The sequence below is a fragment of the Ischnura elegans genome, chromosome 2 (genome assembly GCF_921293095.1).
Source record: "Ischnura elegans chromosome 2, ioIscEleg1.1, whole genome shotgun sequence".
NCBI classification, from domain to species: Eukaryota; Metazoa; Arthropoda; class Insecta; order Odonata; family Coenagrionidae; genus Ischnura; species Ischnura elegans.
The window spans coordinates 132,394,948-132,412,664 of NC_060247.1; the positions used below are offsets into that span (position 1 = coordinate 132,394,948).

The window sequence follows — 17,717 nt, forward strand, 5'->3', positions numbered from 1 at the left end:
ACTATAAGCAGTGCAGTATCGATTAATTTAGTTTCATTCCTGAGAGTAAAGTTTCGTCCCGGGTCGAAACTAATTTCCTTGGTGATTTTAATTCCGTGCGGGAATGAAACTTAACCTAGGCCTCGTATTTTCCTTCTGGCTCGAGACGAAACATTTTCGCTTCGTTTCACTTGCCATCCCTGACTCCACTGCTTGCATTTAGATGAAAAAAAAAAAGAGTATTGCAAAACAGTGCAATCTCAAAAAAATATGCCACGGAATGCTGTTAATATTGGACGAACAAATAACCTACGCATTTTGATGTGTTTTTTGTGATACAGTGGACTTATATGGCTTGAATTAGGGATCGACAACCAAGAATTTAACCAAGGACAAATTAATATCCAAGTGATTAGATGATTTTGTGAGCATCATGCCCTGGATTTGAATACATGGTGGCAGTCATGCCAATGAGTGGAGTCCGTGGTGTGGCTAAGATAAGTGGTTGATATTATGGCAATGCTCAATTATTAATAGCGTTATAACCCTCTCAACACTCCTTAGTGGTGACTCGTGTAACACATTAAAAACTGCTGTGACACAGAATTAGTTTCCATAATTCATAATGTGTTGCTGTGCTGCAGCCTATCAGACATGAAAGTGCCTTTAAACGTATTTGGGCAACCGAACAGTGTACAGTAGAGTTCGGTTGGACTAGTATGTATACAGTAAGGTACAGTTCATTTCGGTCGGAGGTAAGTTGTGTACGGTTGAATACAGATGGGTTCGGTTGAAAAAATTTACCGAACCCGGTTGAAGTTTTTAGCTGGGAAGGCATGGCACATTTTGAATTCATCCTTGTAGTTGACTAACAATATTGCTAGAAAACACAATATGTAGTGAATGGTGAGATCTCTCCCCAGCTCTGGCATCAGTCAGTGAAACATGGCGCTGCTAGAGGTCTTTTTCCCATTTATAAAAAATTAATTATCGAGAGACTCCATCTGGATCGATAGGCAGCAGATAGTAAAAAATAAATTGTGAGTATCCTCTTAGCAATGGCTAGCCCTGTGTTTTTCACACATTCATTGCAGCATGATCCACTGGTGGCGGAGGGTCTCTCTCGACTTTCTCCATGTGAGACGGCATTCTTAGGGTTCGGTCGAAATGTGAGTGGAGCATTTTTTGCACCATAAAATCGATGCTAATTCTATGCCAAAATTTTGCCAATTGTCGATCACGCATTTTTGTCAGTATATGTTACTGAGAATTTATGTTTCTGGGAAAGGCTTATTTGTGCATTCAAGGTAACCATTATCCTATGTTCTGTAAAAATTTATATCGAAATGTGTGCTCTCTGATGCCAAGATCACCAAATGGCCACATTGATGTGGGAATTTTTGGTAGCCTTGCTTTGACTTAATTCACTAGTACTGACACGATCCTCCTCTGTTTAATTCTGTAACAGATTGATTCACATACCTACTGCAGGTTTTAATTACATATCCTTATCTACATCAGTATTATCCCGCAATCCGCCTAAATAGACGTGTGGCGAGACGCCAGTCGTTAGGAAAAAAAAGAGAGAAAAAGGAAAGAAAGTTCATGTACTGAGTCTCGCCTACTATTCATCAAATTCCTTTATTGTTCGGAGGGAGAACGAATTCCTTTTCCAATCCAATAGGAAAAATATCTCTTAAATTATCGTTCCTGTCGGACCTGAAAATATCATGAGCTTCTTAGTTTATGTTCTCCGTGTCTCTCTGTCGAATTGCTCAAGCAGCAATGCGACAGAGCGTCACAATCCTCGGCAATGGCGAAACTATTTGGGGGAAGAGGGGGAAAGATACCCCCTCAAAGCCCCATGGAAATAAAAGTATTAGTGACTATTGTCTAGTTTTGATGTATAATAACTGCATCTGCTTAAAGTTAAAGATAATATATTATTATCATGGCAGTGAGGCGAGTCACTGAATACCGACCGGTGACTACGGAGTCAAGGAGGGTACGCGCGCCCTGCAACAACGGCGCGATACTCCCCCAGCCCTCCCTCCACAGCATATTCCTAGTTAAACCACTTGCACCGATCCCCAGCACGTATGTAGTCTCCAGCAGCTCCCATCTCGATTAGTGTTAAAGCTGTGTAATGCTTTCTGTTCGCTCGTAGACGTTATTGACGAATCACGCTGATTTTCTTTATATTTTACTAAGTTCATGGATTAACTCTTTCTGCGCTGGATCCCCGTACCCGCTTAAAAGGTAAAATTTGGTTATTAAGCCTTATAGGAGCAGTCACGCCATCCTTCAGATTACGCACAGATAAACCTCTGGAAGCAGAGCGTAAATGGTTCATTAAGTACGCCTGGAATTTAGGCAGTATGCTGCGTTAAAAAGTATGGAAATTCAACATAACTTTGTAGGATACACGCCTCATTTGTTGAGGCCTTAGCTGTTTGCGCATGCCTTTCACTAGTTAGGATACGAATAACTAAATAAAGAAAATGGAGAATAAAAAGTAATGACATAATTATTTTCTTTGTTCAATACTGCGTTGTATTATTCTAAACTCCTTTAACGGATTTCCCCAGTTTTTATATTGGCTGTAGCGGAAAGAGTGCCTGTTTATAGGGATTTCTAGCAAGCAACGACTTTGGTTAACCATACCACGGTCAAAAGACATTCATCTTAAAAAATAGCTGTTGATAAATAAATTCATGGTGAATAATTTTCGCGTTTCCAAAGGCCATTACAATATACAGATGCATAGACCAGCGGAAGCTAGGACATCGCACAACTTTGCAAACAGGGGCATAGCGAGCGATACGATCCCCCCGAAATATTTAGGAAATATGGTGTTGAGTGTATACTTAATGAATCTTTCCAGAAATGTACCCCCTCTCCGAAACCTCCTCCCCCCGAAATTGCTTTCTAGCTACTAGACCTGAGACTGGCGACACTAACCCATTGACTGATTGAACATGATCATGGACAGAGACCCACGGCATCGGCGGATTTAGGGAGGGACTCTTGACCCCCCCAGAGGCTTAAAAAATAGACAACATTTTTATACGGTTATCATAACGTTCGTTTGTTTTGTGCATTACGGAGCCTCAATCATCTAATTTCATTTAATAACTTTTGTATTAAAATAACGAGAATGTTTCGTACAGTAATTGTTGTATCTTGTTTTTAATCTCAAGTATAAGAAGATCGTTCGCCTATCAGACCCTCGTGCCCTCGTGAGAAAAAATCTGATTCACCCCTGACCTACGGTGTCCAATATTCAATTGTTTTTACCGTTTTGGCCTCACCATCAGTAAACATTGTAATGGCAACGTGATTCTAAAGTATGGTTTATTTTTTCAATCTCGTTAGGTTTCCGACATCATTTTAACGTCTTTCCATAATTTGACCGGCGCGCAGGAGGATAATGTGACGAGAGTTTATAGATGAAATAACCAGCGATGACTAACTTATTCAATTAAAATTCTAGATTCCTTCTTTCACGCTGCGCCGTCTTGGATGATATACCCAAGTAGAGCAACGGCGGCAGTCTCCATTTTCCAAATGTAACACATAATATGTAAGATGAGCGAAATTTGCCCAAAATGCCAGAGGAAGGTGTATCCCGTGGAGGAGAAGAGAGTCTTCGGAAAAGCTTGGCATGTGTTCTGTTTCTCATGTCGTAAGTGTTCCTATTCTGTTTCTTATGCAATGAGGGCAATGCGATTTAAGGCCGCCGCAAACATGGGGTCTAGGGGTTCAAACCTCCCCGAAACGCTTGAGAATTGAATATTTAATCCTACCCCCACCAACAGAAACCCTCCAAACATATCTAGGGCTTAAGTTGGCCTCGCATTCATGGTTATAAAAATATGCAAAAATCGAAGTTTTAAGATAATTGTATGAACTAAGCCGAGTTCGCGATGCACAAACAATTAATTACCTAGACAATGAGTACTTGCTCTCCGTCCAAGCTAAATACTGAAAGCGGCGGCATTAAACCGCACAAGGGATCATCTGTGCCCCTTCCAGTTATTTGCGTTATTTTAAATGAATGTCAGAAGACTGCCCTATACCCAAGACCGTAGCCAGGATTATTGGCCAAGGGGGTCAGACAGATTATCAGGTCGGGAAACAAGTATACTTTACTTGGAGGTGGGGATATAATGAATACGATTGTAAAATGCTAACAGTTCAAGTTGTTCATGTCTCCCCCTCCCCGGCTACACCCTGCCTGTACCTCAAATGGAATTCCTTTTGAATAAATCAGTAGCTGTAACACGTTTAGTACGTATGGAAGTCTAATGAGATATTGTTGCTATCCTAACATCTTTTTTATGATATTTTTGCCTCAAACGTTCAAAATTTTAACTAAAAGAACCCAGTTTCATTACCTATCTCGAACATACCTTTTATTTATTTTTTCGATTAGAGTAACCGTAATTTTGGCTTAAGGAATGTAAATTAAGGGGAAAAAAGTATTTAAATTTCTCTATTCCAGTTTTATATCCTTGTCTCGTTGATTACATGACATTCTACGGGGTTATCGTTGTGCGCGTTAGGCCACCCGCAACACACACCAGTCATGAGCCTTGGCAATTTAAGAAAAAGACATACCATTGCACTTGGGAATATAGGCATCCTCTACTCGTTCAATGTCCTGGAAAATATAATGAAGGCAGATTCATCGATTCTCTGAGAAAAATTTGGATTTTTATTGAAACTTCCCATCCCATATTTTATCCATACATTAAATTAGGGATCAATCAAGGGAAAATAAAAAATCTCAAAAAATAGGGTTGCAATTTGTGAAAAATCATGCGGGCCCACAGAGAGCAGAGTTGGGCCACTCATCAAAACACTGGTGTATTATGGGTTTTCTCTACGTGCAACACTCCGCAGCAATCCTTGCAGCCTAGGCCCAAGGCATTTTGTCCTTCTCTCTTATCAGCCTCTCCTAGCCCGCCATATTACTCAGCGTGCCTACGTAATTTCTATTTCTTCATTAAACACAAGGCAGATCCAGCTATTGTACTTGCCCTCCTCTCTAGAACTTCCACTGTCATTCACATATTACAGTTGAGGACCTCAAATACGGAATCCTGAAACCTGGAAAACCAGAAATCCAGAATGGCTCACGGCTTACTTTGCTACATAAGCATCTACGTAGAGATGTCATAGGCAACCACATGTACACCCTTCACCATGGAAAAATACGAGTGATGAAACAAGTCATCAGCTTCACTCTCCTTGATTATATGACTTAGAGAAATGGAGAATTCACCTGTCCTACTTTAAATCAAAGAGGAGTTAATAAAAATGGGAAATATCTTTGGGAAGGCCCTCAAGACCAGAAATCCAGAGAAACCAGTAATCCAGAAACCCTTTGGTCCCATGCCTTCCGGATTTGAGGTCCTCAACTGTATAATTATTTTACTCCTATGCAAAAAATGAACAAGACTGAAATGTAACTATTGATTTGCTAAGGGATGATGAATTCTGACATGTCTACAGATTTTCAGGGTACCTTAGGAATATAATTCATATGCATGCCAAGGAATGAGTAGGGCCTCATGAAAGGCAGTCTTCTTAGAGGTTGGGAGCTTTTTAAACTGCCTTGTTCTTCAACAAGTTGGTTCCTAACATTGAGAAATGGGAGTGAAATAATACACATATATATTACATTGTGATGTTAATTGGATATCTGATGCTTTTTCAGGTATCTGCAAGAAATTGTTGGAGGATGAGAATGATGCCATTAGAAAAGATGATGAAGTCTACTGCTTGGATTGTTTTGAGAGACATGACGAGCTTGAAGCTGGATCTGGCGGAGAAGAGACAGAGAAAACTGCTAAAGGCAGTCAAATTAGTTTAGCTCGGACAATGGTTGGTCCGCTACTGAAACTTGATTTGGTAGAACTATACAATGTATTTTTGGTCATTGTTGGCAGTAGGTATCTCAGAAAAAATTTTGTGCTCACTTCCTGTACATTTTAATTGAAGCATTGTAATTTTTATGATGCCACTTTTCACCTATAATTTCTTTTGAAAACAGAATTATTCACATTGATTGGCCCAAACTCTAATCCATGGGCTTATTAGAATCATGAATCGATATAATTTTGATAGCACATATTCAAATCTCTACTTGGAGCCATCATTTCCTGGAGAATTTATGAATCTTCCTGATATGCTTCATCATTTTTTTTAGCTGTTTTATCTCAACGGTCAATGGTCATAGCTTCTCATTAGAATCAGTGGCGGCTGGTGGTAATTTATCTAGGGTGTGCATTAGAGCAGATATAGGATGATTTAATTATATTATGTTAATCCTAATCTATGAGCGTCATATTTCGTCGTAATAGAATACATAGCAAGCAAAACATATCACTGGTACACTCTACCCTTAAAATTGCATGAACAGAAATAATATTAGCATGTATGAAAATAATTATTCTCAACACACCTTTACAAGTGACGGTAGTTGAAATTCATTTTCTTTTCCTTACACCCTATGAGGAAGTAGTGTAGAAAATGGCTATACAGATGGCTCTGTAGACGGACTAGGATCCTGGGCACAGGTAGTGTAGGTGGCGGCTACACCACTACACTACCTGCTAGTCAGTCACCAAAAACATGCGCGTGCGCATTCGCATGGTTTTGAGTCTGCTCCCATCGCCCCTTTGAATAGCACATACCCCCCCCGCTTACCTCGTCCCGCCAGAGCTCCCTCAAGCGATCGCACAGACCGAAAATGCGCCCGGTATGATGCCACGGGATCGCACACTTGTAGAGCGGTGAATTCGAAAAGGAGATAGCTGTAGCGTTCGGAGGCTCATGTTTCTTGCATATGCAGACAGTACTTTTATCCTTCGCGTTGCAAAGGAATAGTTTTCTTTTATAATTTATTCATCTTTGGGTGTGCACTTTCTAACATGCGTATACGCACGCGCCGCCACTGATTAGAATCCAATATAGATTATAGATATGGAATACCAAATTCAAATCGTTATTTTTACTTCAGCCTATCAAAATACATATTCCTTCATGCTTCAGTGATCTGAGTACTCAAATGCCCAGATTAATGCTTTTTCCACATTTTTTGTATTACGTATTTCAATTAAGTCAGCACTGAATCTCATGTTCTTGAGTACATTTCAAATTCTGTGCTGCTAGCAAACAGAATGACTTGGCTCCAAACCTGTATTCCATGGATTTGATCAAATCTTAAAACAATGAATTCAACAGGATTTAACTGGATGTTAAGTACCTTGAGGAGATTCCACTGAGGAATTATGTTAAACCACTGATCCCTAGCACGTATGTAGTCTCCAGCAGCTCCCATCTCGATTAGTGTTAAAAGCTGCGTAATACTTTCTGTTCGCTCGTAGACGTTTTTGGCGCTGATTTTCTTTGTGTTAGTTGGTCAGTTAGTTAGTTAGACATAATTCCACTGAGGAATTATGTCTAACTAAATTTCATTTCATGAAATTTTCAAAATAAGCTCCGATGCCAGTACATATCCATATGCTCCGATATCAACTCATACGATAAAAAGTGGACTTTGCCTGATTAGATTGAAAGCATCATAGAAATAAAACTCAGGAATAGCAATCTATTATTCTTTAATTTATTGGCAGATGAATTCTGTAATTAATGTCAAATCAGGTCAGTTTCATAAAAATGGTTTTATGGCCAATTCAGAAAGCTTGAGAAAAAAATTTTAAAATATAATCATGGATCTTTCAACATTCTTTGAACCTTAACTTTACTTTTTAACAGTAATAGATGACAACTATGAGTGCAATACTTTTTTGCATAAAATTTTCTTTTTTTTACTTGATTAAAGTTCAATCAAAAGCATTTATTTAGCAATAACAAAAAAATAGTATGTCACCAAGTTTTAGTTTGGAAATGTTCATAGTGGAAACTCCTGAGAAACAAAAGTTGCTTAAATTAGTTCGCAGCTGGTTGCAGAATTTACATCATGTATTGGGTGTCTATAATATGTATTCAATGGCTTGACTTGGTTGCTCTACGCAGTGCTCACACCCTCACACGCTTGCCACTCCAAAGCTGCCCTTGGCCATCACTACATTCTATGCCCGTCTCAACCACAGAAGGACTGCCAGCAAAGAACACCATGGGGCTGATGATGGAGAGGGTTACTTCGGAAAGCCTTTCCCACTCTTTTCAAGCTATGGAGAGGCAACTCCGTTGCCCGGTACTCCACAAATATGCAATAGGTGTGGTAAGCACTACATACTGCATACCATTTTTAGTTCAACCACTCTGACTTCTCTAGACCCTTGCCAGGTGCAAATACTTTTTCCTTTAAAATCCCTTTATATCCAATTGAAAACTTTATCTTTTCAATTCCAAAACCATTAGAAGTTTCATAAAAATCAAAAAGATATTTTATCAGAAATAGTTCATTGAAATGAAAGTTCTATATACCAATAATAATCATCCCACATCAAACACATAATTATAGGTGGTTTATTTCACCATTTCTTGTGCATGCATGTGGATTTGGATTCTATGAGGTACATAGTGACTTTAGTGTAGCAGTAGATAACAAAGCTGATGTGAAAACATCACTTCCATTGGTGTGAACAATCGTACACCCAAAAGTTAATCCTTAAATTTTTGTATGATTTCAAACTGCTACCCTATCCACATCTTTCTCTTGTCTTCATAATTTTGCTAAATTTTCTCAATATGCTTTCAAATTTAATTTCATATTTTACCGTATGATGTCATGTTATGATGGGTAATTGGAGACCCTATTCTCTTGTCCTGCCTTTGCCTCTGAAGATGGTGTACTTTTTTTTTGATATTCCGTTAGCTATAGTGTTCATTCTCTAATGCAGGCAAGAAGGTGTTCCATGCAGAGGCAAGGCAAGTGGATGGACGACTCTACCATGATTGCTGTTTTTCATGCTTGTGCTGTTGTAAGCCTTTGAATATCACCTCTGTGAATGTAAGCCGTGGGAGCATCTACTGCAAAAGTGAGGTATTCCTTACATAGCTCAAATACATGCATGATTCATTCTTCAAGTGAATCCTTCCCCTTAATTTAGATGCACCTGTGTCAGTCTTATTTGGAGATAGATGGAATATGGAACTTTCCAGTCCCAATCTCACCCAAGAAAGCCAACCCAGTGATATACTAGGAATATATTTTTTGAGTGGAAAGAGAAAGATAAATGTGAGCTTAGGTTGGGTAATTTTAAAGGACGACACCTCACGGTATTTTGCATAAAAAATGTATGTGTAGTTAAAAAAAGATTGTCAGATGATAAGCAGCTTAAATGCTAAAAGTTTCCCCATTTCCAAGGAACCTGGGCCTGTTGGCTCACATGGCATGGGGGATGAGGAGAGCTGTTGGTGAGGCTGTTTTAATGATTTACTGGATGGCCATATATGCTCACCTTGCGGCTAATGTCCTGTTGTAGTTGTGTAGTATTCTCTCTGGATTTATATGGCTGCTTTCCTCAGGTTTAGAGTAAATCTGTTTGCTAAGAATTTTACCATATCTTAATGGAGAAGAATAACAAAAATGAATCTACTCCACCCGCAGAAAAAAAACTAGAGGTTTAATTTTAGCTTTGAGAACTTTTAATATAATACTTTCATTCTTCAACCGTAATATCTTTCTCACAACCAGCTATTTTAATTTTTAAAATTTTGGTTCTTACGCACAGTATGTATATCTTCATAAAGCTAAACTCACATGATAATTTCTCCTGTCCTTTGGAGGGATTACTTCATTGATAGTTTTCCAGGGACTGCAAAAATGTTAGCTCATGCCATCTACTCATTACTGGATCACAAAGCCATTTTACCAGTTCCTCATTTGATCATATTTGCTATTCCCTCAATTTTTACAACTCATTCCATTGGTGGGTGAATATGACATTGCTCTCTCTACATGAAACCATCACTATCACTGGCTAAATGATGTTTCCAGGGACAAAAATAGGGACAAGATTATTGCCAAAAAATATGATGAGTTCCCAATTGCAGTCGAGGTCCATGAAATAGTACGCCTTTAATGGAAATTTTCAAGCAATTGTTTGAGCTATGCTATAATTACCCCTCGAAAAGGATGCAAACGACAATCACATAATTCCAGCTGTTGCAAATAGGATTTTCAGGACGTTCCATATCTCTTCTCTGTGGCCTATTCTGTAAAGCAGGGAATGTTTAGGCATGCATGCAGAATTACTGGGCTTTGATGGGCTCATGCTATAGTGTAGTGTATGCCATGTTGAAGCTTAAGTTGAAGTTATCTAAGAGAATGAGATTACAGACATTTATTTCAGAGAGACATGTATCATGAACATAAGCTTAATCATCCATTTCATGCTTCTAAGAAAGCAGGTAAAATGAGATTTTACCTTAATTTCCACAAACTATAGCAAGTTGATCTATTTTGGAGCATGTTGGGAGGTTTGGTAGTTTGGCTTCTGGAAAAGAGAAGAAATCTCCCATATATACTTCTGAATGACTCGATTGCACGTGTTCAAAGACTCATCTGCCATTGACTGCTTACAACCAGCTCCATGCGATTCTTGAGCACCTGCTTGAGACTTGGTCTCTTGAAGGCTTTCAAGTCTTCACAAGTTGTGGCACCGGGCAGGAAAATATACTTCTTTAAGAGGCTTATGAAAGTCTTGATGCGGAAACATCACAGATAATGAGCTGATTAAAAAGTGAAAAGCTTGTAATTTTTATTATTTGGTTATTATGTTAAACTTTTTTTAGCATTATGCATATAATTTTTAAGTAACCAATGGGCAATAATAACCACTAAGATTCTTTTAGCTACACCTCTTCTAAATATATACTTTCAGTATTGACAGTGTTTAATAAAATGTGAGGCGAAGGTTAGTAAAGATTGGAAAATCTGAGGTCACTTATGACTGGGTGAACTTTTTTCAGTGTGCTTTCTTCGCATAGCTGGTCCCGATGGCTATGGATATGGTGCCGGAGCAGGAGCTCTACAGTCTCTATAGTGTCTGCAACATTTCAGAGTGAAGCCAGAGTGGTATGAACAAAGGTGTGTTTTCTGAACCTACAATGATGGTGATACATGTGAACATTATGCTTCATGATAGCTTATTTTTCAATCATGGGCAACTAGATATATTTATTTATTTCTCTTGACTATTTGAGGCACTCAATGTTGCATTCCTGCGCCCTTTCTGTGGAACCCTCTTATACCTACAAGCTCCTTTTTGCAAGGCACAAAGATAAGGGTGTTTTGTAGACAAAAGGACTGAAATGTTTTTCTGTTTCTCTAAAGCTAGATGAGCCACAGTCAGCAATGTTGAACTTAGAGACTCCTCATGAGGTGAATGGCTCCATACCTCCCCCACTGCTCTGAACATCACCTGCATCTGTGATAAACCAAGAGGTGTTCAGTGTGTACTATTTTATATCAGGGATCCACATCCCAACTAATTATTTGTCTTTGGTCATAGGTGTCTGTAATTCAGATGTAAAATGTGAAGTGTCTATTATTAAAATTCTCTTACCTTTTTTTCAAATGATCATGCATTTTCCCAATTTCCTCAACAGGGGGTGACCTATAAATCACATTGTGTGCCAACAGTTTACACATTTCCATTCATGACTCAATTATTTCTCTCTTTGACATTGCTGTTATACTTTGTTCCTGCACTGCAGAAGAAGGAGTTAATTTATGCAATGTTAAAAACCCAAGTTCAACAAATGGTATGGTATTTAGGAGAGGTGACTGGCAGCTGAGGTCATTTGCACCACGAGGGAAGGGTAGGAAAGGAAGAGTGAAGAGATACCCCACAACAGCATTAGCCATAGCAGGAAAAGACCACGGCTTAGTATTCTAACCAAAGAACGAAGTGCCGTACTTGAAGTTCCCTCCTCAAAGCACCGAAGCGGGGATTATTCTCTGAAAAATATTCTCTTTGGCCGGGACTTGAACCCGGACCCTCAGTGTGGGAAGCCTGGTGAGCCTGTCTATAGGACCTCCTCTAAGGACATACACTTGACATAAGGATAAGACACTTGTCTACCATCCCTTAATATCTTTATTTAGGGTCTTTTGCCTTGCTCTTTCCTCTATGCCTTTCTATCTCTAGTCCCCTTCGTTTCCAAGTCACCCCTTTCTTACTCTCGGACCCCATCTCTCACAAGGTCATGTCTTTCCTTAGTCTTCTCTCTCCCGAAGCATTTCGAGAAACGTACTCTTCCCGGCGAAAATGAAGATTCATAGACCGACCGCACCCGATTATCGCGTAGCCAGAGTGGTTGGCTTTTGGGGTCTTTCAGTTCTCAAACTTTTATCGAGCAGGAAATTAGACTTGGTCATGTGCCTAAAATTGACTTCAGTTTCTTGAATTCGATCGTGGTGAAATTTACAGTCCAAGAGTGGCAAATAACTTAGCAGAAGAGAGATCTAATCCTTAAGCCTCTTTTATTTGCCAGCTGGAAGAGGCCGGGCGAGTTGTGATCCTGACAAAGCTGTTGCCAAAAGAGCCCATGCGTGCGGCGAAAGCCTAAAAAATGGACAAACCAACATATGCTACACGAAAACTTCTGACTTCATTTTTTCATCATTCTTCTCCTGTTTAAAGTCGATTGTGCGACCGACAGTCATGGGTACGCAGTGGCGCCGACTCTATGGGGCCTGAGGGGGCCCGATCCCCCTCAAAAATTCGTTATGGGTAGGTATGAGGAAAAAATGTGTCAGGCTTCTCGATTTTCAAGATATCGAGATTCGAGTTAACAGGGTTCTAATGTTGATCATATAACTCTTCTAAAATGCTGAAAAAACTTAAAACTCACTACTTATAAAATTTCGGTTTGGGCCCACCAATATTTTTTGTAAGTCGGCATCCTTGTGTGTACGGTACCAAAAAAAGTAACTGGACTAAGTTACAGTTAAACCGGACTCAGCTGCGGAGATTCATGCAGGAGGATTTATTAAATTTTTTATTAAGATATAAGAGTAACATATTGCTTGAGATCGGTTCTTTGGCAGAGTAATGCGCGTGGGAAAACGTCATCATAAAAATTTCTTGGAATAGGCTCAGTTATAATGTAAAAAAACGAATTAAATTGCCCGCTGAATTAAATACGTCGTCCGAACAAAATTAATTAAAAATCATGAAATTAATGGTATCAATTCGCTCATTATAGAGCTAAATTAAAATTTTTGGAATAATTTTTTTTTTAATGCTCGTATCACAAATGAAGGTGTTTACCATAGGTCTATCACTGCTAACAACTTACGTTCGCATCTTTCGCAGTAATTAAATACAGGAACACGCGATTTCCGACCAAGTTCAGATAAATCGAATAATTACCCCAGCTAGCACATTATAAGTCATTGAGATAAGGTGAAAGGAAGAAATAAGGAAGTCTCTTCTCAAGTAAAGTCCCTTAGCTTACAATAAGCTGCTCATCAATTTTTTCCGTAAGAAAACCATAAGAAACGGTAAACTCTCTTACTTTGTGCTATCTGGGACCATTATTAAACGGTAAGAAGCAATCACGATTCCGAAATGATTGCCAAGAGCTGATATCTCCAAGAAAATGAGAAATTACGAGGAAACACTTTTATGGTCATAGAGTTCCGAGGATGATGACGGCAGTATATGTAAGTCGCGAGCATGGATACAAAAAAATAAAATTTGAGCTTTGGGTAATCTGCCACGTCTGATAAAGTGATGCTTTGTGCATCATACACAAAAGTAGATGAATTGGTCTTATTTGAATTGGTTGGAAAGTAAGTTTTATTGATTTGAGTTGAAAATACGATTTAAAATTAGACCTTTAACTTTTTTGCGAAGATAAGAAGCTGCAAAGCATTATTAAGGGCCTTTTTTCCAGCTCCGATGGGTCATGAACAGAAGACGAAATGATTGATTAAAATTTATTTCATTGATTGAATATTGAGCAAACTTGCGGTGTCCTTTCTAAGTAGTCGCCTCGGCGATTGAGGAATTGGTCGTGCCTGTGGATAAGCTTCCCTATACCTTCATCATAGGATATTGCCGCCAATGACTTTCGTTGAATTTTGGCTTTTTCCTGAAGTTCACCGCCCGTTTGAAAACGCTTCCCTCCAAGCTATATCTTAATTTCAGCTTGAAGATGGATGTCACGTGGCACTAGAGGTTGGCATTGTACGGCGGGTGATCGAAAATGTCCCTCTGAAATTGCTCAAGGAGCGGCTGGGCTGCATTAGCGCTGAGATGACGGTCGATGCCATGGCGGATCAGAACGCTTCCAGAAGTCAGAATTTCTCTTCTTTTGCTTTGAATGGAAATGGACGTAATGTTTCACACTCTAGTCACGGTGCATCAAAAATTCTCTTTTATCGGCATGAAGGTCGAGACATATCAATGCTGAAGCCATTCGGCGAGTTTTCTGGCTGTCACTCCGCAGTGCACACTCGATAGGAGAATTGATTGAGGCAGGATTGTAGTCAATGAGATTGCTAAAAACCTTCAGCTAGCAACTTACGGTCAGAAATGACTTGATCGTGTGGTTCGGAGGACGAGCAGTATTCGCCTGTCGCTTGTGCGTTGGTTTTGCCTAGCAATCGGAGGTTGAAAGAAACCTCCCTCTTATTACTATTATTATTATTATCATTATTATTATAAAGCAATTTCGAATAATATGTTAGTTTTCTTTGTGAAAATTTAATAAATTCATGTACATTAGTGTGCTCTAACTTATGTTAATGTGTTTATGAATATCTATGAGACGATGAAAATGTGGCTTGCCTTTTGGTCCGTCTGCACTTCATATTGACGATGAAATAATGAAACTCGGCCATTTATGCTGAAAAGCGCCTTCTTCACGACGCCTTTTTTCGACTCTTAACAATTTTCAATTCTTTTAAATATCATTTTACCTGCATTATTGTTTCTTGCAATATTGGGAAGATCCTAATTGTACTCCCTCCAAGTGAACCCGGAATTTTATCTTGCTACGGCCTTTCACCAGTGGCGGCTCGTGAGTCAAATGCGCACTCCACCGAGGGGTCATACATTTTTAATATTTTGTGTACTTTAGTGAGTTTTTTAAGGCAATATAGGTGTTAAATTTTGTGATACCATATGTTCCGTTTTTTTCAACAAAAATACCTAGTTTTCCTAATAAAGCTTGATTAATAAATACTAAATGCATTAGACTCTCGGTCATACGGATCAGCTTAGTCCGGACTCTCGTTTCTACTGATCAATGATCTTGAAGAATAAAAATATATTTGCTGCGATATTTTACCAATAAAAACGAAAATACGTAACTTTGCGTTTTAGCGCCTACATTTTTCGCGCGGATATGACCGCAATAGACTTCTTTTTCGTTTTTGCAATCATAATGCGTTATTTGTCAAATCTATACAATATTTGCAATGATTTAGGTAGCAATGACACTTGTAACAAGTAATCAAACCACATTTTTATGGTTAATTTCCTCCGCTAGGAATAATAATTGATATAACTTTATTCAAAGTTAAATTGAACCAGCTTCTGATTTCTCACATGAGAATAAATTTTAAAAATCAATAAAAACGAGGGATTTCAATTTGAAATCGAAATAATTTTTGATTCAAAGGATTAATTATTGTTTTATACCATGTCTCTTTTAAACATTATTAATCTTATGATTAGCCTAAAATCTCAATCACGTCGGAGGCAACAATTGATTTCAAGTACCCTTCATTCGTTAGCATGGATGAGATGTTCAAGGCTCTGGCGCTGAGCAACAATGGGACTTCCATGGAGACCACTTCTCGGGTTCCTCATTTGGCCTTTTTAGCTGCTTAGTTGTGGACTTGCTATCTTTAAGCCATTTCTAAGAGTGAAAATGGGCTGCGTTCTTTGCTGCTGCGGACGCCAGGAGGAGGAGGAGACGGAGGAGGAGGTGACGGAGGAGGAGGTGACGGTCCTGGCTGAAGCAGTGATGGAGGGAGTTGTGGAGGGAGATGATCCCTCCGAGATTTCGCTGGATGCGTCCAGCGTAATCTCGGAGGAAGGCTATCTGGGGGACATAGAAGACGAAGGAGAGGAGGAGCTTCTACCTGCCCCCCACGATGGCAGCGGTGAGGGCTCGGGGTCCTATCACCACTTTCAGCCGCTGGTTGAGAGGGGCCATGGGTCTTTCGAGCGCAGCCTGATGGCTGGAGGTGACTTCTCAATGGATGACATCTTCCACGAGTGGTTCCTCCATGACCTTCTTTAATACTAGTATTAAAGGAGGCCATGGGTACCTCAAGTCACCAAGCTGTGGAGTGAGTGAGAATGAACGGGGCCAGAGGAGGGTCACGGCCCTACTCTGACCTCGGGGGTGCGTGGTATAGGCCTGACCGGAACCGAAGGGGACCGGAAGGGGAATCCCCACGTTAAACAGGATAACGAGCCGAAAGCGCGGCCTCCTGGGCTCGGCATGGAATGCGCTGAAGAAACGGTGGAACACAACAATTGATCAACCCAAATACAACTGAAATCAATCCATGTAAATTAATTACTCAAATAAAATATATTTTCGTCTGTGTCTTGCCTTTATTAATCCTTCGTCCTTCAATCCCGACGAGAGTAATTGGATGTCCATGAGTTTTAAATATTTTTTATATTTCTCTGAGGCTTTGGAGGAGGATCTATCCCCTCACTCCCCCCATAGTTACGCCGCTGTCATGAGACATCGATGCCTGATGGAGTCGAGGTACAACTGGATGGCAGGAAAGGAATAGGAAGACCACGAATAGACTATGTGGAACAGATTAAGAAGGACGTGAAAAATAAGAAGATATACGTAGTTGTCAAAATATTAGTTGATATGAGAATTAAGTTGAGATCTGTGTCAAACCAGTCTTAGGATTATTGGCCTGTGATGTGATTATGACTTGGAAATACCTAAGCTGATACGGAAGCTGCTTCCATGCGACCATTAACCATTCTTTTGCAATTCATTTTTCTGTCGACGGTATGGATTTTAATACTTATTTTTATCCCTATTTCGAAGCTGTTATGAACATTTTTTCGCATTTGACACATATCTCAACTTAATTCTCTCGTCAACTAATATTTTGACAACTACATATATCTTCTATGGACTCCTGGTGGACTGATGGACTGAGATGGACTTCTGCTACAAGTAATATATCTAAAGGCAGGTAATTAGAGTATTTCAGATTTTGTTAAAAATGTGTGAGAAATGTTTAATTATTGATTTGAAATCATACTGTATTCAAGAAACAACGACAACACAGCAATCGAAGGTTACATCTGCAATAACAAAGCGCGCGCATTCTAGAAGTGCTTCCTGCCTAGTGAAGGTCATTGACACTCCCCTCCCTCCTCAGGTGTTACAAGTGTCATTGCTACCTAAATCATTGCAAATATTGTATAGATTTGACAAATAACGCATTATGATTGCAAAAACGAAAAAGAAGTCTATTGCGGTCATATCCGCGCGAAAAATGTAGGCGCTAAAACGCAAAGTTACGTATTTTCGTTTTTATTGGTAAAATATCGCAGCAAATATATTTTTATTCTTCAAGATCATTGATCAGTAGAAACGAGAGTCCGGACTAAGCTGATCCGTATGACCGAGAGTCTAATGCATTTAGTATTTATTAATCAAGCTTTATTAGGAAAACTAGGTATTTTTGTTGAAAAAAACGGAACATATGGTATCACAAAATTTAACACCTATATTGCCTTAAAAAACTCACTAAA

At 39.3% G+C, this 17,717-nt stretch overlaps 1 protein-coding gene across 4 annotated transcripts; it reads left to right on the top strand.

The window, feature by feature from the left end:
* The first annotated feature begins 3,291 nt into the window (after nucleotides 1-3,291).
* LOC124174146 (cysteine and glycine-rich protein 1-like) lies at nucleotides 3,292-11,540 on the top strand. Of its 4 annotated transcripts, none has more exons than XM_046553260.1 (6): nucleotides 3,292-3,664; nucleotides 5,702-5,868; nucleotides 8,026-8,233; nucleotides 8,856-8,993; nucleotides 10,930-11,047; nucleotides 11,294-11,540. In XM_046553260.1, the coding sequence occupies exons 1-5, from the start codon at nucleotides 3,568-3,570 to the stop codon at nucleotides 11,001-11,003; spliced, it is 684 nt and encodes a 227-aa protein (XP_046409216.1). In that variant the 5' UTR covers nucleotides 3,292-3,567; the 3' UTR covers nucleotides 11,004-11,047; nucleotides 11,294-11,540. The 4 variants fall into 4 exon arrangements, with proteins under 4 accessions (XP_046409216.1, XP_046409217.1, XP_046409219.1 ...); XM_046553261.1 differs by having other exon boundaries at nucleotides 11,298-11,540; XM_046553263.1 differs by lacking the exon at nucleotides 8,856-8,993.
* Nucleotides 11,541-17,717: the final 6,177 nt, after the last annotated feature.

Coding starts and splice junctions, on each gene's coding strand:
- LOC124174146 (XM_046553260.1), top strand. CDS start 3,568: ATGAGCGAAATTTGCCCAAAATGCCAGAGGAAGGTGTATCCCGTGGAG. Junction 5,869..8,025: donor TTAGTTTAGCTCGGACAATG/GTTGGTCCGCTA, acceptor TGCTCTACGCAG/TGCTCACACCCTCACACGCT. Junction 8,994..10,929: donor TGGGAGCATCTACTGCAAAA/GTGAGGTATTCC, acceptor AACTTTTTTCAG/TGTGCTTTCTTCGCATAGCT.